We start from the raw sequence: 25,704 nt of genomic DNA, 5'->3' as shown, positions 1-25,704 counted from the left end.
TAGCTGAGACTTACCGGTGAGGTATCTTTGATGGTGTTCCAGTCTCTTCTCGGTCCCAATACACACTTTCAGGGTAGTAACGTTTGCCAAAGCATGTAAACATGCTTCAAATTTAACGTCATCATATATTATTGATGTATGTAAGGAATAGTTTATCTGCGGCGAGCATGGGTTCAGCATGGGTTATTTGCCACCTAACACAATCTGCATGACTGTATCTTGACCACAAAGCATGATGCATAAGGCGCCAATTCATTGGTGAGTCTTCGTCAGTCTTCGAAGAGAGAATGAACTTCGAGAGGAGAGCATCTCGAGGGAAGGAAAAAAACTGCGGGCGACCTGGTCAACGGTCATTTCGATTCCTTTTTGACCCGTCAAAGACGCTTTGGCTACATTTGACCTAAACCCTCCTCATTCACGGACTCACCAATACTTGTAGCAGTGGTATAGAAGTCGATGAAGAAAGTCGTCCGCCATACAACAGGTATACAAGAGCATAGGGAGCTTCCGCTCGAGAATGTCTTGTCTGTCTGAATGTCTTGACAAGAGCTGTCAACTTTCGCTCGAATGTCTTGGCCTGGTGCCCCAAGATGCAAGTGTTGGCGCTTGAGCGCCGTCGTCGTTTAAAGGACTCTCTTCTCTGTCACCTACAAGGCCCTAGTGCTAGAGGATCTCGCCTTACCTGTCTGATGAAACTGTTGGATTGGAACTGACGTAGACACTGGATGTCTTTCTAGGACCGAGGGTGCCGCAGTGCCTCGCCTTACCTGCCTGGTGAAGGCTGGGTGTGCGGGACAGGTTGGATGTGCTTTGGGACCATGTACCGAAGGATTTGACCTCACCTGTCTGATGAAGCTGTTCTGTCGGACACGCTGGATATGCTGTGGGACCATGTGCCGAAGGATTTGACCTCACCTGTCTGATGAAGCTGTTGGAGCTGTCGGATACGCTGCCATCGGAGCGGTTGTGTTGCTTCCTGCGGTGACGAACGCCTCGAAGTCGTGTCTGAAAGTGATGGCAGTCAGTCAACGATCATAAGAACACCGTTGATTAAAAAGCTTCCCTGTCGTGCTATCTAAACGTTACTCTTTTCACCCCACCGTGCTTCATGTCCAACCATGGCCTCGTCTTGACCATTACGATTTACGACAGCTTTCCGGACTTTAATTCGCTTTTTTGGGTGGGTACAATTAGTGTGTCCCTTTATCTCTTTTTTTAATCGTCTTCATTTGGGGTCCTTTTTGTACAATGGTATCAAATAAACGAGATCAAAACCAAAATGCATTGTCTAATCTTCGTCTTGATGTTCATGTAATCCAACTGATGATTGGAAGCTGCGCCTTTGTGAACTCACCTCACTAGGCAAAAGGTGACCCTCTGGTCAACCATGCGCCCTGTAGCCAAGTCGTCACTACACCCAAGATTCTTGCAGATAACTACACCAGTCTGAGTCGGGTCAGGGTGATACGATCCGTGGCAGTGGGGAGGGGTACCACGGGGCGCCTCAGCAGCATACCTTCACGGCTCCACTCACCGACATCAGCAGTTACAGTGAATCGTCACCGTCATTGCTTTGTGGTTACATCCTGAGCTGGAAACGACGTAAGGACATTTATGTGCCGTAACATTTTGTTAAATTCATTATTTAACTAGTCTAGCCAATTTAGCATCGATGATGATCATTTATCACTCAGTTAACCCCTATTGTCCACGTTACCTAGCTGGTGTGCTGCGGAATGTGCACCTTCCACCACTGATCCAGGAAGGTCAGCTTGTCCAAGTTTGTCTACCTTTTTCCTCTCTTTGGTGATTCTTAATTTTAATCTTATTCGAGCTCATTCACCCTTCAGCTCATGTCGGCGACTGTTGTTTCCCATTCAGAATGCACATCTCTCGTGCTAACATCATGCTAACATCTTCTGAATATCTCTTCAAAACAAACGAGCTTTTGTTTCTTTAATCGTATTGCCTTGGCAATCGTTTGGCATACGAGTACGTGCCTTGTAACATTGGCCCATAAGAAAGGGCCCCTCGCTCGATTTTATAACCAAAAGAAGCTTGCTTTTCTTCTACAAATATCAATGTTTTAGGTCATGTCAGCTCTTTGAATATCATTATGTCAACATTACTTTTTCTCGATATTTCGCCGGTATTATTTAAGGCTTTTGGAGGACCATAATTGGTAAGACCCTTTGGTAATACCACCTGCATTACGGCACTTCAGGTATAAAAAAATAAACGGCGTCATTTCAAGGGAATTTTGTGCCGTAGGAGTAGCACAGCCATGAATATAACGTAACTTCTTCTCAAAACGATGTTCGTGCCCCCGCACACGGGTTGTAAACGCAGAGATATCGTAACTTCTCACGGGGCACTTGCCCCCTCCTTCCTCACAACCTATTATCTGTATGTCTCGTACCATATGAATGATTCTGACGACTCAGGGCCGAGCACCCTGTCTCAGTTCTGAGCGTTATGTCACTGAACCACAGTGCTCCCACACCACGCCTCATGGAAGGGCACGTTCGGGAGCGGCGCAGCGGCCGGGCCCGGGTCCGGGCGGCGGCGGCGGCGCGGCGGCCGGGGCGCAGCCGCGGCGCCCACCTGTCCGTCAGGGGCCACCCTCCTTCCCCAGCCACCCACCTGGATCGGTCCGCGGAACAGGCTGCTCTCCTCCGGGTCGTAGTCAGCCTGCGAGCTCGGTCTGGACATCGCGGTCACGACATGACGGTGGCGGCGCGCCGACTCGCTCGCAGGCCGCCGCTCGCGCTCGCTCGCTCTCTCGTGCCGCGCACCCACTGCTGCCGGCAGCCGAATCAATAGGCGCGCCGGCCGGCCACGATCGATCGCCCAGCTGAGGCGCCGACGCCGACGACGGCCGCGACGCTGCCGGCCGCGTCGGTCGCGACGGGCGGCAGTGAAGGTGCCGGCGGCGGCGGCGGCGGAAGGACTGAGCCGTTCGGCGGCCGGCGGCAGGGCGCTCAGACGACAGGGGAACAAAGGGGACCGGATGCAGCGGGTTTTATTAGAAGCTGCGAGGATTACTCAATTGAATTCTGAAGACATCAGTCTGAAACATGGTTCTTTAAAGCGTTTATTTTTGCACTTTAAGGCACAAGTTAGGTTAGTTTACATCACATCGACTTTTTACATGGAAAAATGCTGCGGTATAGTTAAAGCAATAACTTTGGCAAAGTACACAAACGAAGGCATAAATCATACACAAACCGAATGAGAACATCAAATGTGACAGAGATTGAATCCGTTGGTATTTCGTCATGTAAAGAAAACCGCGAACAATATTTTAGAAATACATTTTACAGTCTATTAGTTCGTAACTGAAAAAAATCGACCATGTAGAATGAATAGAAGTTATCCTCTGCGATTCTTAGAAGTGGCTTACCTACGTAACTCCAGATCAGGTCAGACAAACCGCGTCTTGTATACGAGGTAATAAAATGACCTTGTCGTTAGCAACGGTTCTAAACAGGCATCAAGTATAAAACGCTCAACTGGTAGCGGCCGTCCCACGAAGCCGTTGAGTGCCGGGCGGGCTCACTGTTGCGCTACCGGCGACTTTGTTCGCGGCGGCGGCGCCATGCCACCCCGAGAGGAGGCCTCCAAGACGACGGAGCCGGAGCCGCCGCTGCTGATCAGGGGGGCCAGCATGCTGCCCCTCTTCTGGCGACTGTCCAGTCCCTGGGGCGCGGCGGCCGACGAGTAGCCGACGCCGGCCGACGACCGGATCGGCCGCGGCGACGAACTGCGTGGCTGAACGCTACTACTGCTCACAAGGTGTGGGGGTTCGTGACGTTCCGGATGCTCAGCATGCTCTGTGGTGGATGTGATCGCTATCGCTTCCACAGACGTGTCCTCGACGACAGCGGGCGTCGTGTCCAGTGGAGGAGAGGGCTCCTTCTCCTCTTCCGGCTCTGGCTTCTTTTCTGCTACATGCTTCGATTCTTCGGTTTTCTTTGGGTCTGCTGGACAGAGAAATGGTATCGAGATTTTCCCACCCATTCCATCAACGATAATTTATTAAGAATTATAACTTTTCTCATTTCAAATGATTTTCATTGCTAGCATTTATTTAGTGTGAGAACCAGTGGTGATTTGCTTGAATTTACGCCATTTTCCCGTACCGGATGCATAGATCAAGCTTAGATGCTCGGCGCTGCGCAGTTCAAGATTTATATTTTGAGATGCTCGTGACGTACATCAATATCATTCTTCCATGAAATGATTAATGAACCTGTGATCAATAAGTGCATGTGGCGGTTACTTTTTTTTTGCGTGCGTCACCAACATGACAATTTATTGTGGTTATTTTATTCGCTTAGAGCTACGTTAACAAGAGCAACTGTTTGTTTAGTTAGGTCTGGGTGTGTAATGAAACTTTCAGTGACATTGACAAAATGATTCGGTTTTGTCATTTAGGAATGTCCGAGACTATACAGCTAAGCGAATCTTGTTGCGATGCCAAATCAGCAATGCGTTGCTTATTTGTTTTTTACATATATAGGTACTACACCCCGTGTTTATTAGCTCATAGCTGCATCATTCACAAATACCGAAAACCCATTTTATTATACCAATAACACTACTTAACATACAGGAACACACACTGCAGGAACTGCAGTACGTTATTCTCACCATCGATAACGATCGATAATAACGCGTGCCGTATGTAGGTACTCAGGAAAATATTATGTTTGTGCTCACAATAAAAGCACATCATTGACAGGACATGGCACGATACAGATGGCTTCTTATTAGAGTAGTAAATGCTTGGTACAGATGACGAATAAAATCATACTAACGTTATACACACAAGAACGCATTATTTTGCAATAAACACTGCTAACCAACCCTAAACATTTTTTGATTTACCGATAAAATGTTCTTCGTTTAACCTGCCGCGCTTAGCATACAGACTGCTACCCGTTCACCGCGTCTCTCTCGCAGTCTCCTCACAGTTTGGTGGAGAACTGGGCGTTCGCTGGCCTCTCCGCCACCTTGGCCGGCGGGTGTACGATCATCACCCACTCGGCCTCGGTGTCCCGCTCGTCCCCAGAGCAGAAGGCCGGGTTTCCCCTCCCCAGGGTCCCCGACGGAGCGTCCACAGCGTCCCGCAGCTCTAGCCGGTCGTCTGTGGCTCCTCTGCCGCGGTCAGTCGCTGACTGGCCCGGTTCGGCGGTCCAAGACGGCTGGTGGGCCGCTCCGGATGGCAGGGCGCCGTTCCTGTCTGCGGTACGGTCGCTCCTCAGCGCGCCCTGCGGACCGAGGTAGCGGTCAGGTGGCCAGCGGTCACTGTGGGCCCTCCGTACCGACCCGAGCCACCGACATCGATACGCGGCCGCGTGCGAAATCAACGCCCGCATCGGTAATCGATATCGACACTGTGCGCCGCCTACCGCCCCGCCGCTGACGAGACGCTGACCTATGAGGCCGTCGGTCTTTTTATGGAGAACATCAGCTCGGGACACCTACACACACGCAGGCACTAACAGAGCGACAGGCATGCCAGCTACACCACAAGAGCATCTGATTTAGTTAGCAGCTAGGGAATAATTCAATTAAATGCCGAAATAATAATTGATCTATAACTGATAGACATTCATGACATCGCAAAAGCGTATATTCCTGGCCCGTTGTTATGTAAGGCATATAATTAAGTCTTTACCAAAATCAAATTAGAACACTCAAAAGATGACGGCCGAATCCAGCCATGGCTCGACCAGGTTCCTTTCCACTGTTCGTACAATGTGACCTGCGGGGCTGGGGGCACCGCCTGTGTGACCTATCATGTCTTCGGATCAGCTCTGCCCATGGCTACTTAACCTTGGATTCTCGTCCACCATTGCAGAGTTAGAAACTTCTTCCTGCCTGCAGCCTGAAAAGGCACCGGCTTTCCCGTCGATGGAAAACGAGAGGTAAAATGGCAGAAACCTGTTCTTAAATGGTTTTCAATAGGGCCAAACCCCTAAACTTCATCGATTATGACAAGAGAAACAGCTTTTTATAACGGTCAACAATTACCGACCTTGTCACGGCTCGTCTGAGAGTTCGTGGCAGGTCTGCCTCCGGGCACCATGGCAGAGAGACACTGCTGCAGCTGGTGGAGCGCCAGAGATCGCTCCGGAGGCGGCAGACCGTCCGCCAGCCTCTCCAGCAGCTGGGGGAGTTAGGGGAGGGGAGGTCAGATAAGGGGAGGGAAGGTCAGAGAAGGGTAGCGGAGAGGGAGACCACCCGCCAGTCTCTCCAGCAGCTGAGGGAGTTAGGGGAGGGAGGTCAGTAAGGCATAGGGGGAGGGAGTGGTAGACCGTCCGTCAGTTTCTTCAGCAGGTGAGGAGGGGAAGCCGGATGACTAGTTAAATGACTATTCACTGATCCTAATCTATCAATCGCCGACTTCATTTATCATTGTTTGCCTCAGGTCGTTTACTGTGGAAACGGCGCGTGGGTTACGCTTGTGGCCGGTAACTTCTACACTCCTACCTACAGCATATAGGTAGGTACGGCCCTGCCCTACAATTAATTCCACTGCAGTTTTACTAATTACCATATCCTGTCTACTCACTTCTCCCTGTCCCATCCTGATGATGGCCGGTACGATGTGACCCAGGCCGCGCTGGCGACCGTAGCGCCGTAGGTGGTCCACGTGCGACCTGGCGGAGGGAGGTCAAGCTAGTGACATCTAGCGACAGGGACGGTAACTTATAGTTCCAGAAATGTCTGCGATTAGATGCATCGGAAATCGGAACTCTGGGTGGAGCAAAGCGGCCAGTGCCACCTGGATAGCAGCAATGCAAACTTAACACCCGAACAAGCCTTTTGACTCATATAACGATTTACGGATAGCCTTTTGCTCATATAAAGAGGCCTGAAGACGTTTCTCTTAATTATTACGGAGCAGTGACGGTGGCCGGTCCGGACCTACCTGATGGGGTTGGCGAACTGCAGCATGCAGTGGACGGTGCGGGCCGGCGGGGCGCTGCTGTCCTCCATTTCAGCCTCCTGTAGCAGAAACTCCAGGTCCTTCTCTAGCTCTACCCCTGGGAAACGTTGAAGAGCACTTCAATTACGTTGCGAACGACTGGATACGTTCGCACGAAACGCCATGCATGTTTCGTGTTTCTCGATCAAAGACCGAGATTGTTCTGAGTGTATACAATACAACTAACCTACTTTGGAACCTGAAGAAGACCTGATGCTCTCAATAAACCTCACATATGTGAATTCTGAAGTTGACACGTTTGCTCGGTAAAGTTGTATGAGACTTATGACCCCGGGGGTCCCTCTGTGTCGATCTCTATAACCCCGGGAGGTCCCGCTGTGTCGATCTCTATAACCCCGGGAGGTGGCCGACCTCCGCCCGGCCGCGCCCCGCTGTGTCGTTTTCTCACTGGGCCGGAGCGGCGGCGGGCTCTTGCCGCCGGGCCGCACCAGGCAGCTAATGGTCCGGCCCCTCTCCGGAGTGAACACCAGCCGCACGCAGCCCAGCCGCTCCGACAGCTCGAGCAGCTGCTGCGCCCACAGCTGGCCGCTGCGGGAGCGCTCCTCCAGCTCGGCAGACGCGCTGCCCATCTGCGGACGGCCGACAGGGGTGCTGTGACAGGTCGTTTCAAGATGATATGTTAGAGCGTTTGTGATCATCGTCATATATGACGATGATCACAAACGCTCTAACTGCAAGTAACCTGGCCTTCCTACACGCTAGGTTCCGGAACCAGCGGGTTACACAGATGACCAGCGGGAGTGACGATAACCACAGGTGACATGACCCTCCTTCACCTGCCCGCCAGCTTCCGGAGCGCCGGCGGCCGGTGGCTGCGGATCCAAACGGATTTGCGGATAACGAACGCTTAGTTATAACTAATACGCGTATTTTGGTCTTATACCACCAGGTGGCTGGCGACATCTGCTATCCGTTGGTATTGATTGGAGCATCATACAGAGGTGTGCTACTCAGGCTGAAGTGTTCCGGTGCCGTCGTCTCACCTGGCCGCAGACGGCGGCGGCGAACTGCGCCATCTGTCTCAGCTGCGTCAGATCCCGCCGGTCGCGGTCCTCTCCGAGCAGCGCTCCGTTCAGCGCCGCGGCCGTGTACAGTCGCGCCAGCAGTCGCCCCGTGCTGCGACCGCTCTCCGTCTGGGCACCCAGCACGCGCAGGGCTCGTACCAGCGTCCTCCCGGCCGGCTCGTCGGCGGCGGCTGCGGCGGTGGCGGCGGCCAGCTGGACTGCCGGGCCCAGACCGCGCGACTGCTGGGTCAGGGAGTCGCCCAGACGACCGGAGGGGAACAGCTGGTGGGCGGCCACCGTCAGCGACAGCAGCACCTGAGCAGACAGACAGAGGCATTGTCGTGTATGAAAAGCGTCGTCGAAATATAAATAATATCGAATCTGTCCTGAGTTTGAATGCTTTTTTTTCTTTTGCTTGCGCTGGCTAAGACGACCCCGGTTGCTATGTAGGTATGCTTCTTGAGTTTTCTGCGAATACTGAGAAGACCGCTTTTTTAATTTCAAACAACTTCAAAATAATCCAACTAATGTTGAGTCCGAGAAGTGAGCACTTCTAAGCTGACTCTGCGTTACTCACAACGGAGCTGAGGTCCTTCTCGCCGTCGGCCAGTTTCTCGGACCGCCCGCCAGACTGCGCCACCTGTCGCAGCAGCTCGTCCAGGTACTCGACCTGCTGCTGGCTGAACTGGCCGGCCGGCAGGTGGCGCTGCTGTCGCTCCAGCAGCTTCAGCCAGACGGCCAGAAGCCGCTCCTCCTGGCGCACGCGGCGCCGGTGGATCCGCAGCCATCGGCGCTCCGGAAGCTGGCGGGCAGGCGAGGGAGGGAGGGTCATGTCACCTGTGGTTACCGTCGTTCCCGCTGGTCATCCGTGTAACCCGCTGGTTCCGGAACCTAGCGGGTAGGAAGGTCGGGTTACTTGCAGTTACCGGCACTTCGGGGTCTAACGGTAGGGTAGATCAGGTCAAAGTGGGGCACGGGGGCCAGGGCAGAGCACAGGTAGTCCCAAGTCGAGCCAGGGGTAGCGATTAAGGGAGCGTGAGGTAAGACACAAAGATTCTCAGGTTTGCCCGCTGCTACCCAGGACGCCTAAACAAACCAAATCGACCAAGGCGGGACTGATCTCCTAAACATCAATTATCCTCGCTGAGGTCAGGTCAGCTCTGCCTGACGTCTCTCCCAGCAGCTCGCGATGACCCGCTCGGCGCTCACCTGTCGGACCAGCCTGTCGCCGGCGCTGCTGGCCGAGTGCAGGGTCCTCAGGAAGCGCTCCAGCACAGTCGCGTCTACGGTGTACTCGGAGGGCCGGCAGTCCTTCCGCAGTATCACGTTATGGCCCGGGAAGAAGTAGCTGCGCAGGTTCTTGTAGCGCAGCGCCTGCTCGAGGGCGTCCAGAATGCGCAGCACGTGGCGCGACACGGAGCCGAGACCCCAGTTGGAGAGCTCCGGGTCCGACTCCAGCTCGAAGTAGAAGAGCGTTTTGAGCATGTAGGTGCTCACACATGATAGCAGGTCCTGGTGAGAGAGTACAATATCACTGATGGATGTCGCAGAGGGCCACATATCGAACGTACCGAGCGGTGAATTTGTGACAACAACAAAAGGAGACGGCGACTGTAGTTATCCGTGAACGGTCTTGCGTTTATGCTACGCTTAAAATTGCATCGACCATGACCTTATGCTCTTTGACCTCACAGACCCTGGCCTCTCCTTGACTAACCTTGACCTGAGTGGGCGGCAGCTGCCGGCTGAGGATGGTGTCTGGCTCGCTGAGCTGTGAGCTGATAATTTTCAGCACCCGGAGCACTGCGGCCGGCGCTGAGTCGTGTGAGTAGTGCGTGCTCAGCTCCATCTCCGCCGCAGACATGCTCACGCGCCAGACGGTGGAGCGACCGGCGCACGGGTGGCTCGGGTGCGGCTCCGTCGGCACCATGTAAAAACCCTGTGGAACGACGGCCACGGGGTCAGGTCACAAATGACAAAATAGCCTAAATCACAAGGCTAAGTCAGGTCCTAGGTTCAATTCAGGTACCCGGGTCAGTGCAGGTCTCGAGGTCAAGTCATAAGGTCAGGTTGCAGTTTGGCCGGATGCCCCGTCGACACCGTGATATAACTAGGCACGCCGCCGCGCCGGTGGAAGGGACAGGGCCGAACAACTCACAAGGTCAGGTGATGTCATGCGCCAGGTTATGACCGGCTATGATAGGCTCGATGTAACTGTATCGGTTGACTATCTATGTTTTTTAGACCTTCTTTTTCGTTTCCCAGGCGTAATCAATGACCAAATTTAACCCGCGAAGAGAACGCGGTGAAACCTTTCACAGTGTTTGCTTCCCTGCCACTTCACTGGATTACGCTAAAGTAGCTCTTCAACAATGTTGGCGTTTGAGTGAACAAAGTGGTGCCTATAAGCTGCACTTTGCGGCGCAGTTTTCCTTACACGGTTACGGCGCCACACCCGAGGAGCGGTGTTGGATTTTCTGACTCGCGTAAATGACCGCTCCTCCATCTCAAACAGTGCGGACCAGGGTGTTGACTACCGTCTGCTGACTGTCTGGTCCAGTGCTACTCTGAAATGCAGCGCAGTGTTTGCTCCACGACTGGCCATGTGTAACCCGCTGCCATTCGTGCGACGGAAAACGGCGCATCGCGATTCGGTATGTCTGCACACTGCGCACTTCACAGTGCACAGTGCACACATCACAGGCTGAAAGTGGTTACGGATGTGTTGGGTGGGGTGGGGGGTGGGGGGGGGGGCTGGCTGGGCCGGGTGGGAGAGGTTGTCCTCCGCCACTCCACACCAGCACGTGCCTCGTCACCGCGAGCCCGCGCCGACCTCCGAACGTGCCTCGGTATACCGGCCACGGCGTATAGTTCCCCCCATCACAAACGGGCGCCGCCGCGGCTCGGCAGGAACCGGCGCAGCAGACGGAATAAAACATGGCTTTCTGTGGGTAAGCGGCCGTTCAGAAGTGTTTACAATGGTGTGACCGATTTCCGTGGCGTGAACAGAATTGGTAAATGCGTGAAAACGGATCCTGACGTCAGACGTCATCTCTTTGTGTACGACTCTGGGTTCATGAATATTTACATCGTTGGAGACTATGGATGCACTGAGAAACACGGAAGCATATCACATCTACTTCATTGTTAATGTGACCAAATGCTAACGCTCAAGATTTATCGTTTTTCGCAAAATATCGTGAAGTCGCCACAAGCCAGATGAGTGGTAGGTGGGTAGGTACTTTGTTTTCTCACGTCATAGCGGCTAGGGTTCGAAATGGGCCCTTTACGTGGAACTGGTGACGTGACGTAGGGTAAGGTGCCTAATTAGCGACCCTTTCCGATTTGCGACCTACCTCCCTACAGAAAAACTGGCAGGAGAAAACGGGGTAAAAACATCGTCAAAAGGTCAGCCATACTTTGGTTATCAAATTAAATTATTTTCCGGTCGTCGATGTTTCTGGTGGGACGTTTCAGGTGAGTTTAAATAAAAATGACGAGTTTCTTATCCAAAACGTGTGTGTTTGGGCCCTCTCTGATGAAAAGCGATGCACATTAGAATGATGCACCTTTTTTATTCTGAATCGACATTCCTTTTTCAATTGATTGCCGTTTTCCCATAGTGAATCGCTCAACTGTGCACAGCATGGCGGTTAAAAATGTGTCGCAACTCATATTTCCTATTTGCGCCTGACATGGTCGCAAATAGCTCAAGAAGGGAAAGAAGGGGGAAAAGAGAGAAATGAAAATGAGGTGTTGCTGAAGCTTGCAATGTGTGGCAGGGGATGCCAAATGTCGTCACCGACTGCAGGGGTGCCGAATTCAGCGAGGACCTCGAATATCATACGAGATAGCCCGCAAAATTTGGGTTTCCGCCTTCTTTTCGCCTTCGGTGCATCACGTGATCAGTTTTTACTTCCGTAAATGTGTTGGATAAACGTTCCTGTTCGAGTGATTGAGTGCTTTGCGTATAGGTTACCTTTTTGAGATCATATTTCATCTTTTCAGGCGTCGCATTTTTTGCCATTTTTAATATGGGGAAACCCATAGACTTATTAGCGACCCTCCCCGGTCGCTAATTGGGAAGAGTTCCCTATTAGCGTTTTTTGCAATGGTTTGGCAAAATGCTCACTACAAATAAGTTAGTGAACATTGGGGCAGAAAATGACTATATTTTAGTAGAAAAATGAACCATCTCTCCGAAAATCAAGCCAGTAATACAGTGGCACCCACAGAGCGTGAGCAATGACGGTTCAAATTAAGGGGGTCGCTAATTAGGCACCTTACCCTACAGTATTGTATTGTATATGTGACATTGTCGAGCGGTGGAGTCGGCGTGACATTCCCGACTGGGTGTCCGGTGTCGGCGGTCAGTCAGCTCACGTGCCGCGTGATATCGCCCGTACCAGGCCTCAGAGCGGGCCGACCACCCACTACCGTAGAGCGGATAGCGTCATAGGCGACCACGGCAAAACTCGGGTGCGCTGCGCTCAGTGGCATTGTTTATCAGGGGCGGATCCAGAAAATCTCCAAGGGAGGGGCCATTAGAAACCAGGAGGCCCCCCCATAATCCCACCTGTTGGAGGCCCCATCTTCCCACTTGTTGGCCCCCCCCCCCCCCAAAAAAAAACTGCGTCTATTGAGCTTATCTAGCTGTTCAGGCAACATCTCAACATCTGTGCAGGCTTGGAGGCCCTCTGTGCAGGTTAGGAGGCCCTGTAAAAGTGGTCATCTCTGTGAGTATAAGAGACCTCCAAGTTATGAAAAGCTTTACCAATCTTCTAACAAAGAAGTCTTCTCAGCTAGTCTTCTAAGAAATAACTAAGTGGGTAGGTTAAAAAAAAAACTCATCGGATTTCGGCCACTTTATTTTCAGGAGGCCCCCTTTTCAGCTTTTTAACTTTTTAACTTTTTATTTTATTTTTGAAAAAAAAAATCGGCCAAGGGGGGGGGCCATGGCCCCCATGGCCCCCCCTTGTATCCGCGCCTGTTGTTTATAAAGTGGAGGTGAGCGCAGTGTATGCGTCAGCACAGCGAGTTTGGTGGTGTATGTTCTCCATGTCACGGACAACTGGTATAGTAAGATGTTCAAGGTTTCTTCTTCCCCTTCACTAAAACAACTTCAGAGTTACAGCGAGTTCCCGTGTCCCAGACACCTCCCGTCCTCCCCCAACCACTTCCCGTGCCATGCCAGCCATCCATTGCGTCTCTCAACTCTTTTCTTGCCCAACTTGTCTCCCGACTCCCGTTTAGCCGATGCCTGCCTGATGCATCCCATTTTAAGATAGCTCGTCGATCCCTAACCCACCTTGGAGGCTGCTCGGTGCACCACCAGTGCGTCCACGCTGGAGAGGGGCACCCTGTCGGGGAAATCCGCCCGCGTAGGCCAGCCGGTCAGCCCGACGGCCAGCGTCAGGTCGATGGAGACCCGACCGGGCAGCGCTCCGCCGCCGCCACAGCAGCTGCCGGCCGGGAACTGCACGTCCAGCTTCACAGAGGGACCGTCACAGGTGACCGCGATGTCCAGCTGGGACGGGTCCGGGAACAGGTCACTGCGCGGGTCACCTGGGGAGAGCAACAGGTCACTGCGCGGGTCACCTGGGGAGGGAGGCACGGTCACTGGTCAAGATGTCGATAAGCCAAGAGAAGGCCGTGATTCCGACCGCTGTCTCTGAGAGATGCAGGGCGAATGTATCGGTGCCTGGGTGATTTTCATGTCAAAAGTCTCTCTCCTCATTGTCATCGTCATCTGGAACCCTGAACAATAGGGACCCCGAACGCCCAATGCCTTGGCATCCAGACATATTTTCCACCTCATCCCACCACCGCTTAGCCCTGACGTTCCCCATCTCATCTCTCCCTTCCCTCCCTCTCCCATGGTTCACCGATGGCCAGGAAGAACCTCTGCTCGGGCGGCAGTCGCAGGATGTACTCGAGGACGCCGATGTCGACGATCTTGCCCGAGCAGCCGCACAGCGAGGCTTCCTGGACGTCCCGCATGTTGGTGATCGGGTTGGCCACCGCCTCCCGCACCAGCGCCAGGAAACGGTCCCGCAGACGCTCACTGCGTGCCAGAAATACGAGAGTGTCCGGTAGAAGTTCGCCGACCGAAGACCGTTTATGAATGGAGGCAATGATTATTCGATGTTAGAGGTTTACTGTTTAGACGATAACGACAAGGTCCTGAAGCCAGAAGGATTCATTTGACTATGCGTATGTTCAAAGTGCATTTTCAGGCAAAATAATGGATAAATCATTACGAAAAAACATGCGGTAGCCTAACAACTTTGTTCACTTCTATTTCTACGGAAGGTTCAACACGTCACCTAATGTTCACACCTTCGCGCTATACCTCTGCTGACAAAAGACAGCAACTCCGGCATCGAATTGATGTCTTTTGTCAGTTCGCTGCTGGATATCCCGATATGGGATATGTCGTCCCTGTGAGGTGCATGTCCCCATCTGTGTGTGACGCTCACCCACCGCATCAGCAGTCCGTTTCCGTCGACAAACTCTGCCCAGGTGTCTCTGTGCCGCTCGGCCAGCCGCAGCCTGCCGAAGCCCTGCGGACACCGCTGGTCCTCGAGCAGCTCACAGGGCGGCTCGGCGTCGTCACCGGGGTACAGGGGCGGCCAGGACAGGCTGTCCAGGCGCACCATGTAGTCGTACTCGTCTGGCTCGTTCACCTGAGACACACAGAGGAGAGGGGAGAGGTCATTGCGGCAGAGGTCGAGAGGGGTTTATTGATATCAGACGGTACTCGTGGGTGACCAACATTGCTGAAGATTAAGCGATAGTTTTGGCTACAATATAACTAAGCATGTTGTAAGAGTAGTAACAGTTCGTGCAGATGGAATACAGCGGTGGGATTTTCATCCATTTAATAACATTTCACTGAAATAAAATATCTGTAGTGGCCAAGAAGGCAACATCTTAGCAAGCTTCCTTGAATGTTCAGATGACCCTGAGGTCGCATCATAGTTACCGACCCCTAATGCAACAATAACCAGGTCAACCATGTCATTGCGGTTCCGGTTTGAAGCCATATACCAACTCCGCAGGTTATCAGCGATGCGTAATTCTTTTTCCACCCAAAGGAAGGCGCTATACGGAGAATATCCCATTGCGTCATTGAAAAGTGACTTACACCTCTCACCGGCCAGCTGGCTGCGTGGTGTAGTGGTGAGCACACTCGCCTCGTGATCCAATAACTAGGGTCCAATCCCCGCCGCCGGCCGAACTTTCTGGCGCGTTGTAGGTTAGGTTGTAGGTTTGTAGGTTGTAGGTCTGTAGGTTAGGTTGTAGGTTTGTAGGTTGTAGGTTAGGTCAGGTGAGGTTAGGTTATGTTTGTTTTTGTTTGGTTTGTTTACCAAGAAGCATCTTCGGGTATAGCGCCTTCCTTTGGTTGGAAAAAAGAAACGCATCAGCGATGCTGCATCCTGCGGTCGGTGCATCCCAATGAGAGGGCAAACCTCCAGACCGGAATTTCCAAGGCCGGTGCTTACTTCCCGATCCCGTGTGGTGGTGCAGCGCGCGCTGAGCGGCGTGCACCTATCTCACTACGACGGGGAACCCCGGGACTGCACCTGTGGTGGGGCAGCCCCGCCACTCAGTGCGGCCCGTCCGAAATCGCGCGGCAGCTCGCCACGTCGTGCGCCCATTTCGGTAACACTCGTGACACGTGCGGCGGCACGCGCCGTACCTACGTGGCGGGTGGATATTGGGAGGGAGAGGGGAGCGAACAATACCGTGACCTCGTCTGGCTCCGGCGCTGTGTTCCATCCGTGACGTCATCAGAGGGCGGGGGACAGACGGGTCGGCACATCAACACACCGGCACGACCAGTCGGATTTCCTGAACGGAATTCCGAACGAGCCGTGGGGACTTTGATGATGTGGGGCAATAAGATTGCTCGGAAGTCAAGGTTGAGGATGTATCTAGTAAGCATATGTAAATCGTGCAAGCTGTGCTATCCTGTATGTGTTCGTACGAGATTATGCGTTCGTACGAGATTATTGCTCATGCGTTATCGCGTGGTGTCAACACGAACCGCGTGTTACCTCGTTCGATCTGCGTTACCTTGCAATGTCCAATGTCCATGCGCTACCTTGTAGTGTCCATATAGATATACCTACGTCTATACATCTATACGTCTAAAACACGTACGTTACCTTGTAGTGTTCGTACGAGCTGCCGACGCTGAGCAGGAAGCAGGCGGCGAACCGCGGGTCGCGAGCTCCGACAGTGGCGACGATCCTCTGCACGAGCCGCTCCACGGCCGCCTCGACGGTACCGACTGCGTCCAGCTGCGCCAAACCGGGACCCCCGCCTGACGGGGAGGGGAGGGGTCAGCTGCGCCAGACCGGGACCCCCGCCTGACGGGGAGGGGAGGGGTCAGCTGCGCCAGACCGGGACCCCCGCCTGACGGGGAGGGGAGGGGTCAGCTGCGCCAAACCGGGACCCCCGCCTGACGGGGAGGGGAGGGGTCAGCTGCGCCAGACCGGGACCCCCGCCTGACGGGGAGGGGAGGGGTCAGCTGCGCCAGACCGGGACCCCCGCCTGACGGGGAGGAGAGGGGTCAGCTGCGCCAAACCGGGACCCCCGACTGACGGGGAGGAGAGGGGTCAGCTGCGCCAGACCGGGACCCCCGCCTGACGGGGAGGGGAGGGGTCAGCTGCGCCAGACCGGGACCCCCGCCTGACGGGGAGGGGAGGGGTCAGCTGCGCCAGACCGGGACCCCCGCCTGACGGGGAGGGGAGGGGTCAGCTGCGCCAAACCGGGACCCCCGCCTGACGGGGAGGGGAGGGGTCAGCTGCGCCAAACCGGGACCCCCGCCTGACGGGGAGGGGAGGGGTCAGCTGCGCCAGACCGGGACCCCCGCCTGACGGGGAGGGGAGGGGTCAGCTGCGCCAAACCGGGACCCCCGCCTGACGGGGAGGGGAGGGGTCACTGGAGGAGAGGTCAGACTAGCCAGACCGGGACCCCCGCCTACCGAGAGTTGGAAAGGACGGATCACTGGCCTCCCGCCGACAGGAAGGTCTGTCTGTCTGTCTGTCTGTCTGTCATCTGTCATGTCTGTCTGTCTGTCTGTCTGTCTCATTGTGAGCTGTCAGCTGCGTTGCAACACCGCGCTTCTCCCAGGGCACGGCTCAATTTATTAAGCTTTTGGGTTTTCATTAGGAATTCCCCAATCTTTCCAGACATCTTCAGTTGCGTGTTTTCCAGACGGAATTCCCGCGTATTATGGTCAGTTTCCATTGGTCAGTCTGCTGCTTGCTGAAACTTGTCGGTGGAGTACTGCTGGCTGGACTGCATAAGTCCAGGATTTGGCCAGGAGGGTTGCAGACGGGGTATCCCTGAGACTCACACGACTGAGGGTTTGAGCTGGATGGAATTGTTGTTCACTGTTTATTTATAGGCCTATTATCACCAACGGGGTAGACACCCAATGACAGGTCCCTATCAAGATTACTTTACTAAGTAAAGTACAGTCCTCAGCAGACTGCGTGGTAGGTATTCTTTTTCCGATGAAACTGATGATAACTCAAAGGCTATATGTTATCAAGTCGGTCGGAACTCACTGCGAATAGATTCGCCATGCTCCACTCCTTCGATTAGGTCTATCACAAATCGAACTATCCGCATTGTGTGGCAACAAAATGTAAAAGTTTGTTTTGGGGGCAAATATAAACTTTTGGGTTTTGTTGCCAAACTGGGTGAAAAAGGAATACGATAATAATGCCAAGCTAGGGTGCGGAGTCTCGCGCATCTTGCTGCTACGATTTTCGAGTGACCGAAAGCATAGTATTTGCGTTATTCTCGGTTTTGTCGAAAAAAGAATACCTACCCCACGCAGTTTGCAGAGGGCTGTACCTAATACTACAATGCCCTTTGGTAAAATAATCCTACAATTATCTGCCTACGATGCCCGTAACGGGTTGCTCAAACTCAATGCTTACCCGTTATAGACCACGCAGAATAAAACAAAGACCACCAATTGGATTCCCCGTGATGAGCTGCGTAGACACCCTTTTTATGACAAATATCAACTTTGAAATTTGACCTTTTTTGACCTGACCTTGACCTGACCTCCACCAGAACGGAACCTGAACCGGCCCTAATGGTCGTGTAATCCTGCACCATTGAATTTAAAATGTAAAATTGGCCATAAAACATGCATCACACGACGCTAGTAGTTGGGTCCATATTGTGTTTTGTGACCCTTTGTGACCTGGCCTCAGTGACCTGACCTGGCATCAGTGACCTAAGCAGCATATGTATTAGGTGACCAACGCTGCATCGATGATTTTCGATAACATGCCTTTTATTCGATGTTATAACACATTTCTTAGAAGGCCCGTAATCGGTGAAAAATGCGACCTTTGATCTGACCTGTGTCGTCATCGGCTACACCTATGTCAACGTGATGACGTGGTTATGAGATAGTTCTTTGGTGTCGCCATCGACGCCGTTTGTATTCTCAAAATCGGCCGGTAACTTTCCGAGATCTGAGGGGGGCGGGGCCGAAACGCTCCCTCCCCCCCCCCCCAACGGGTGGTAGGGTCCGCCAATAGCCCAACTGGGCACGAGCTACCGGTCGTGTTTAGAGCATCTTATGAAGCTAAATGAGTGCACTGTGGCTGAAAATGTCTCGCACTTTGATTTCGACGGGTGCCTGACCGTCTACGCTGTTGGGGCGTTGTCGCCATCCGACGTCCACACACGCCTTTTTCTTGCGGTTCAAAGGACAGAAAACCTTCGTTAGACCACAACTAGTGTGCTTCAATATAGGTACTTTTTGTTGTATGTGTTATGACCTTTGACTGAATTGCATTAACCCTCGCCCGCACATGCCATTTTCCCACAGGGGTGGATTTTTTTGTTTTTTATTGGGGTTGCACAGACCTGAAAGGGCGCCCAAAGCGGTTCCGAGGGGCGCAATAGTCCGGAAGTGGGCGCCACCAGGTACGGTCGTAAACTTGGCGTTGGGGGGGGGGGGGAATTGGCAAAGGGGCCCCTGTAGAGCCTCGCTGGGGGGCGGTGTGTTAGCTTAACCCGCGTACCGCGGAGGGGGGCGAATATCCGCCGCCTCCCCCTGAAGTTTTTGGTAAGTAGCGGAAAACTTCTGAAACCAATATTAGACCCTTATATAAGCCCGACGTAAGATCATTTAAGGCCAGTATTGAGATTGACCCTCATAAACCGGGTGAGACCTCGCACAGCAGTATGGGTCTTTGAACTCCAACGTGGGTCTTACGAGACCTGCCTGAGCCACCAGAGGCCAGTGCGGGCCCGGGGTCATCAAAGGCCAGTGCGGGGTCGTCAAAGGTCAGTTCGGAACCTCTGAGGTGGTGTGAGCCCTTGAGGCCAGCGTTGGTCCTTCAGAGGTCAATGTGGGACCCCTTGACTGGTATGGGCCCTAAGAGACATGTGTGGTGCCAATGCGACCCAAAATAGACACAACTAACGACATGGGGCTCTCAGAGACTAGCAGCGGCTCTTAAAAACCTGCACGGGCCAAACAGATCGACAGGGGCCCTCAGAGATCGGCAGAGAATGAGAAGATAGCATGAGGCGCCTATGATGGGCAGGCCCGGGCTCTCGAAGACCTAAATGGAACTATCAAAGACCAGGGACCCTTGGCAGCAGACATGGGCCCTCAGAAACCGATGTGACCCCGATATGGTAATAGACCTTAATGCCGGCCCGGTGCGACGAGATAACGACCCTCAAATTCCGAAATTCCGACATGGGGACCAACAGAGACTGACAGGGAACCTTGGAGGACGGCATGAAACGCCAAAAGTTCTTCCTTGGACCCCAGAGACTAAAGATGGGACTCTCAGAGTCTGGTGCGGGGCCCTCTGAGGCCTGTTTTGGGCCACCAGTGTCCGGTTCGGTCCATCAGATGCCGGTTATGGCCCTCAAAAGCCGGTTTGGGACCCTGAGTGGCCACTGGCCAGTACTGGCCCTCCAAAACCAGTTGGTCATCAGAGGCCAGCCCAATATGATCCCTTACAGGCCAGTGTTGAGCTCTCGGAGGTCAATGTGGGCCCTCAGAGCCCAGTGCGAGGCACCCTAAGTTCAATCTTGAGCCCCCAGCGACCGGAGTGGGTTCATCAGAGGCTAGCGTGGGTCCCTCAGAGGAGCCCGATTCGGGCCCTCAGAGGTCGGTGTTGGGCCCTCAAAGGCCGGTATTGGCCCTCAAAGGCCTGTATGGGGCCCCCAGGCTCAGAGGCCGATGTGGGCCCTCAGGGACCAGACTAACCTGGCACCCCAGAGACCATAATAGGGCCATCAGTGGCGGTGTAGAGACCCCATAGACCGGCTGGGGCCCATTGAGGCCAGTTTGGGGCCCTCAGAGTCCAGTGTGGGGCCTGTTATAAGCGACAGTAGGGCTCCCGCTTGCATTGTGTCTCGAACAAGACTGGTTCACATTCCAACCGCGCCCGCTGACCCCAGCCGTCGGCCCATGCGCCGGCGGGCAAGTCATCGCAGAGGCGGCTCCAGGGAGACAATCGAGGATCACACAACCACAGGGCCCCTAAAGACCGTCATGGGTCCTCAGAGGCCGGCATAGAGCCTTCAGAAGCCAGTACGGGGCCCTCAGAGGCACCCAAGGGACAAGGGCCAACCTTGGGTGTCAGTGACAGAAATGGGGTTATCAGCAGCCGGTGTGAGACATTTAGAGGCCGGTTTGGGGCCCTCAGAGGCCAGTTTAGGGCCCTCTGGGCTCTGAGACCAGTACAGAGCCTTCAAAGGTCAGTTTGGAACCATCAGAGGCCGACGTGGGTCCTCAGAGGCCAGTGTGATTTCTACAGGCCAACGTGGAGCCCTCAGAGGTCAGTATGGGGCCCTAAAAGACCGGCCAGAGCGTCCTCAAAAGCCAGGATGGGCCCTCAGAGGCCAATGTTGGTCCTAAGAGACCGGCATCGGGCCTTCAGAAGCCAGTACGGGCCCTCAGAAGTGCCCAAGGGTTAGTCTTTGTCCGCCAGAGACAGAAATTGGGCCATCCGAAGCCACGGTGTTGGGCCCTAGCCCCTAGGAGGCCAGTTTAGGCCGTCATAGACCAGTTTGGACCCTCAAAAGACCAGCGTGGGTCCGCACCGGCAGTGTGAAGCCCTCAGAGACCAGTACAGAGCCTTCAAAGGGCAGTTTGGAACCATCAGAGGCCGACGTGGGCCCTCACATGCCGGTGTGGTATCTTACAGGCCAGCGTGGAGCCCTCAGAGGTCAGTGTGGGCCCTAAAAGACCAGCATGGGTCGGTGTTGGACCCCAGAGGTCAGCATAGGGCCCTCAGAGGCCGATGTGGGCCCTTAGAGACCGGCATCGGGCCTTCAGAAGACAGTACGGGCCCTCGGGGACACCCAAAGGCCAGTCTTGGGTCCCCAGAAGAAGAAATGAGGCCATTAGAGGCGTGGACCCCCAGAGACCAGTTTGGGAGCCCTCGAGACCAGTACAGGGCCCTCAAAGGCCAGTTTTAGGCCCTCAGAGGTTGATGCGGGCTCTTAGTGACCGGCACCCAAAGGTCAGTCCTGAACCCCAGCGACAGAAATGAGGCCATCAAGAGATCAGTGTGGGGCCCTCAAAGGCCGGTTAGGGGACTCCTGATGCCGCTTTAGGGCCCTCAAGGGCCAGTGGAGGGCCCTGAGAGGTCGATGTGGGCTCTCATCGGTCAAGGTGGGCCCTTGAAGGCCACTGAAGTGCCCTCAGAAGTCAGGATACTCAAAGACCGGTATGGGGGCTGTTACATAATACCTGGCGTTGGTTTCTTGAGCCTCGTGACAATCGGGTAAGAGCCAGGGCCCCTACGCCCATCGGGGCCCATCGGTTGTTTAAGGGGGCAAATTATATGATAGCCCTTGATTTGTGTTAGTGGGGCCATGGCCCTGATGCCCCCCCCCCCCCCGCGACCTCCACTGGGCACCACCCCCACCCCTCACTGAGCGGTGAGCGGCGCACCAGGAATCGAAATCCACGATTTTTTTAACTGGTCACTTTTGCATGTCCGACAGCTCACGGCCTTGTGACAGCTCAAGCTCTTGAGAGGAGGGTAGTACCTACATTAGAGGGGGCGGCGATGGCATTTGCACTTGAGGCGGCAGCGCCTACACTTAGAGGGGGCGGCACCAACATTTTATGGGCAGCACCCTAACTTGAGGGACGGCACACAAACTTGAGGGGCGGCAACCACGCATGGGGGGCGGGGGCGGCATGTATCTACATGTGAGGGAAAGGCACCTTCATTTCAAGGGGTGGCACCTATACTTAGGGGGTGGCACCTACATTTGGGGGGGGGGGGGCTGCACTGCAACTAGGCCTTAGGCAACTACACCCTAGGGGGTGCCATCTACATTCGAAGGGACGGCACCTACATTTTATGGGATGACCGATGACACCTATGCATAAGTGGCCGGGGCCAACATTTGAGGGGGCGGCGCGGCACCTTCATTCGAGGGGCGGGCTGCACTGCAACTAAGCCTTAGGGGGCGGCAACTACACCCTAGGGGGTGCCATCTACATTCGAAGGGACGGCACCTACATTTTATGGGATGACCGATGACACCTATGCATAAGTGGCCGGGGCCAGCATTTGAGGGGGCGGCGCGGCACCTTCATTCGAGGGGGCGGCACCTTCATTCGAGGGGGCGGCACTAACATTTGAGGGGGTGGCACTTACATTCGAGGGGGCGCCGGCACCTACATTCGAGGGGGCGGCACTTACATTCGAGGAGGGCCGGCATCTACATTCGAGTGAGGGGCGGCACTAACATTTGAGGGGGCGGCACACATTCGAGGGGGCGGCACCTACATTCGAGGGGCGGCATTTAGGTACATTTGAGGGGCGGCACCAACATTCGAGGGGTGGCACCTACATTCGAGGGGCGGCACTTACATTCGAGGGGGCGGCACCTACATTCGAGGGAGCGGCACCTACATTTGAGGTCTGAGGAGGCGGCAACTACACTAGATAGTTGAGGGGTGACTATTGCCTACATGATGGGTAGGGCTGTTTTGAAAGATGGTGCCAAGTCAACGGGTGGCATAGAGTTTTAGGATGGCTCAGGGTTATGGGGGCGGCACCATTCGAGTCGCCCGCCGATTTATTTCAGTTGTAAAGTTGGGGTTGCACAAACCGATGTTGGGGTTGCACAATTCAAAGTTGGGGTTGCACGTGCAACCCCAACTTAATATAAAAATCCACCCCTGTTTTCCCATCCTATAAACGCACATGGGGGGGGGGGGGTGCCACCCCCCGCGCCATTTCGTTCCTGTTGGAGATAGAGCTTCGCTGTAAAGACCAAAAAGATTCTTTGGGAAGAGACAAATCCAATGATATCCACTATCCAGTTTTACCTTCTCAGGTCAGTCATTGACCTTCCAGGTCAGGTCAAACTAAAAATTGTTGCTGTTTTAGGTCACCGTTGGATATCAAGTACGCTGCTTATCATATACCGATGACAATGCCGTTTTCTGGTGCCAAGCCAGCTACCTAGAACCTCTTTGTCACACTACCCGACCAGGTTTTTGCTGCTGAGGTCATTTCAGGTCAAGTTAGGTCAAGGTCAATGATATGTGTTTGTATGTCTGTGTGTGTCTGTGTGTATACTGATGTGTGCACCGATTGTTTATGTGTCCATATTACATGAAATCATGATCTGAGAAGCTTTTACCAAAAATGCAGTAAAAAAAAAATCACGAAAAGTAGCTTCAGCTTGCCTAAAACGCAATTATTTTCGATGACCTAGGTTGACCTTGACCCTGACCTTGACATCTGTACATCGTCGAACAACATGTTCCAACTTCCATGATAGGTGGGAGGTAAGACTGGCAAAAAAGGCCGAAATCAAGGCGTCAAAAGCTCACAAGGCCCATAGCCAACGCAATATGTTGAGAAATGGTCATTTGGGTCATGACATGACCTGAAAAACAAGGTCATATCTCCGAAACCAAAAGTCACAGAACCTTGAAATTTTCACTGGACATCCAGAAAGGATAGAGGAGCAGCTATACGAAAAATCAGGCTTCTAGCTCTAAAAATGTTGAGTGCAGAGCAGAAAGACTACCTGGGGGAGGGGTGGCAACCCCCCCCCCCCATGTGCGGGCGAGGGTTAACTTGCGCCGCTTTTCTGTTCGGTCTGACGAGACCTGTACAGAGCCTGATGGATGGATGATAGGAATCAAGGGGAGACATTGCTCTGGGCGGGCACCCTAGCCCATCACGAGGACAGACCACTCAGCTCCCTGACACTCACCGCGCCCGGCTACGGGCCTGCTCCTACAATGGGAGTCTCCCGCATGGGATCAAGATGTCCGTCCATCCCGGAGCAGGGGGCTTAGGCGTGGAGGAGAATAATTTGACTATCCTGAGGATGGAAACGACGGAACGGATAATACAAATTTCAAGTGGAGGCAGCACTGAAGTGGCGTCGGGCGTTTGACCTGCAGGTGCGCCAGTCAGTGTCATGTTGTGCTCCGCCCCCCACCACAGTCACCCCAGCCTGTGCCCAGTGACCCCTCACCGCGCGGCTGCATGGCCGAGTAGTAGCTGTTGAGCGCCGCGTTGCACGAGTGCTCCATCCACGCGAACCGGTCGTTGAGGCGGCGCAGCTGGCGGGGTGAGAAGGTCAGCCCAGAGCCGGCGAGGTGGAGAGCTCCCCCTCCGCCGTCCCGGCTCTGGCCGCTCCCCATCGCTGTGCGCTCCCGGCCGACGGCTCACAGCTCGGAGTGGGTCACCCACGGTCCTCTCGCCGCGATCTGCCGCCGCCGACTGTCCGACCGGCCGGCCGGCGGGAGGGGTACAGCAGCGGCAGCGGCCCAGCCCCCTCCCCGTCCCACGAGCGGCGCGATGACGGCACTGTGACGCTATGATGCGTTCTCCCCCTTACCAGCACAGACTGACAGCGGGCCGTCCCCCGACACCATCAGCTCTGGATCAACTCTTAGTGCTCGTGATCGTGAAGGTTGTGGAACGCCTTGTCAGAGCCCGAGTCCATCAACTAGCTACGTTTCCAAGTACCTCGCACCACGTTTTTCTTCATTCAAAAGAAACCATTCCTATTTTCCGTAATCCCATTCCTCGCCATCCTAACAAATATGGGGAGAACTTTCAAGACGGCATCTTTTCTATCAGACAGATGTTTAGCATACTTTAACCTCCGAAGCTGTTTAGGTGCAGGCACGGAATCTAGCTGACTTTTTTCTCTCCACTTCTTTTCGGCTGCACACTGAGCCATCAATAAATGGCCCCGGAGGCAGTTGCCGTCGCGATAACCAGTCCAAATGACATCAGGCGCATTCCAGGGTACTGTCCTATAAAAAAACTACTCGGTCCTCTGGGTTCTGAGTTCTGACCACCATCCATGCAGCCGCAGGGCACTCTGACAAGGGCACTCTGACAAGAATTGCTTACTGCATTATAATGCAGTAAGCAATTGCTTGTCCAATTGGAGAGTGTGAAGGGGTTGGAGAGTAGTTAGGGGAAAGTGGGGTAAGAGGGGCACCTTAACTTTGGAGCCATTTTTCGGCCGGTTAGAAACATCATAGATTTTACTTCCATTTGCCAGAAGATGAGACTTAGACCTGATTCAACAAATAAACTGCAGCTATTTTTGCAAAACCTTGCAAAAACCCGTCTTACCCCACCCCATGGGGTAAGACGGTCACATGGGTAGGGCAAG

The 25,704-nt window shown here is 54.0% G+C and overlaps 1 protein-coding gene across 1 annotated transcript; it reads right to left on the bottom strand.

Moving 5' to 3' along the window:
* Positions 1-4,472: 4,472 nt before the first annotated feature.
* Positions 4,473-24,795, bottom strand: LOC122370086. Its single transcript, XM_043345349.1, has 14 exons — positions 24,547-24,795; positions 16,194-16,351; positions 14,506-14,708; positions 13,908-14,086; positions 13,331-13,587; positions 9,740-9,961; positions 9,232-9,534; positions 8,600-8,824; positions 8,002-8,337; positions 7,407-7,587; positions 6,941-7,055; positions 6,581-6,668; positions 6,044-6,175; positions 4,473-5,273 (listed from the first exon to the last, which is right to left on the bottom strand). The coding sequence occupies exons 1-14, from the start codon at positions 24,713-24,715 to the stop codon at positions 4,971-4,973; spliced, it is 2,871 nt and encodes a 956-aa protein (XP_043201284.1). The 5' UTR covers positions 24,716-24,795; the 3' UTR covers positions 4,473-4,970.
* Positions 24,796-25,704: the final 909 nt, after the last annotated feature.

The sequence above is a fragment of the Amphibalanus amphitrite genome, unplaced genomic scaffold, assembly GCF_019059575.1.
Source record: "Amphibalanus amphitrite isolate SeventyFive unplaced genomic scaffold, NRLGWU_Aamphi_draft 001097F_arrow, whole genome shotgun sequence".
Lineage (NCBI taxonomy): Eukaryota > Metazoa > Arthropoda > Thecostraca > Balanomorpha > Balanidae > Amphibalanus > Amphibalanus amphitrite.
The sequence above is the reverse complement of the archived record's forward strand: the minus strand, read 5'-3'. Positions and strand labels throughout refer to the sequence as shown.

What these genes read in the sequence shown, in the direction of transcription:
- LOC122370086 (XM_043345349.1), bottom strand. Translation starts at nt 24,715, where the DNA reads ATGGGGAGCGGCCAGAGCCGGGACGGCGGAGGGGGAGCTCTCCACCTC. An exon ending in GCGACAGGCTGGTCCGACAG is followed by an intron (nt 8,825 to 9,231) that starts GTGAGCGCCGAG and finishes CCTGCCCGCCAG; the next exon opens with CTTCCGGAGCGCCGATGGCT. An exon ending in CAGTTCGCCAACCCCATCAG is followed by an intron (nt 6,669 to 6,940) that starts GTAGGTCCGGAC and finishes TCCCTCCGCCAG; the next exon opens with GTCGCACGTGGACCACCTAC.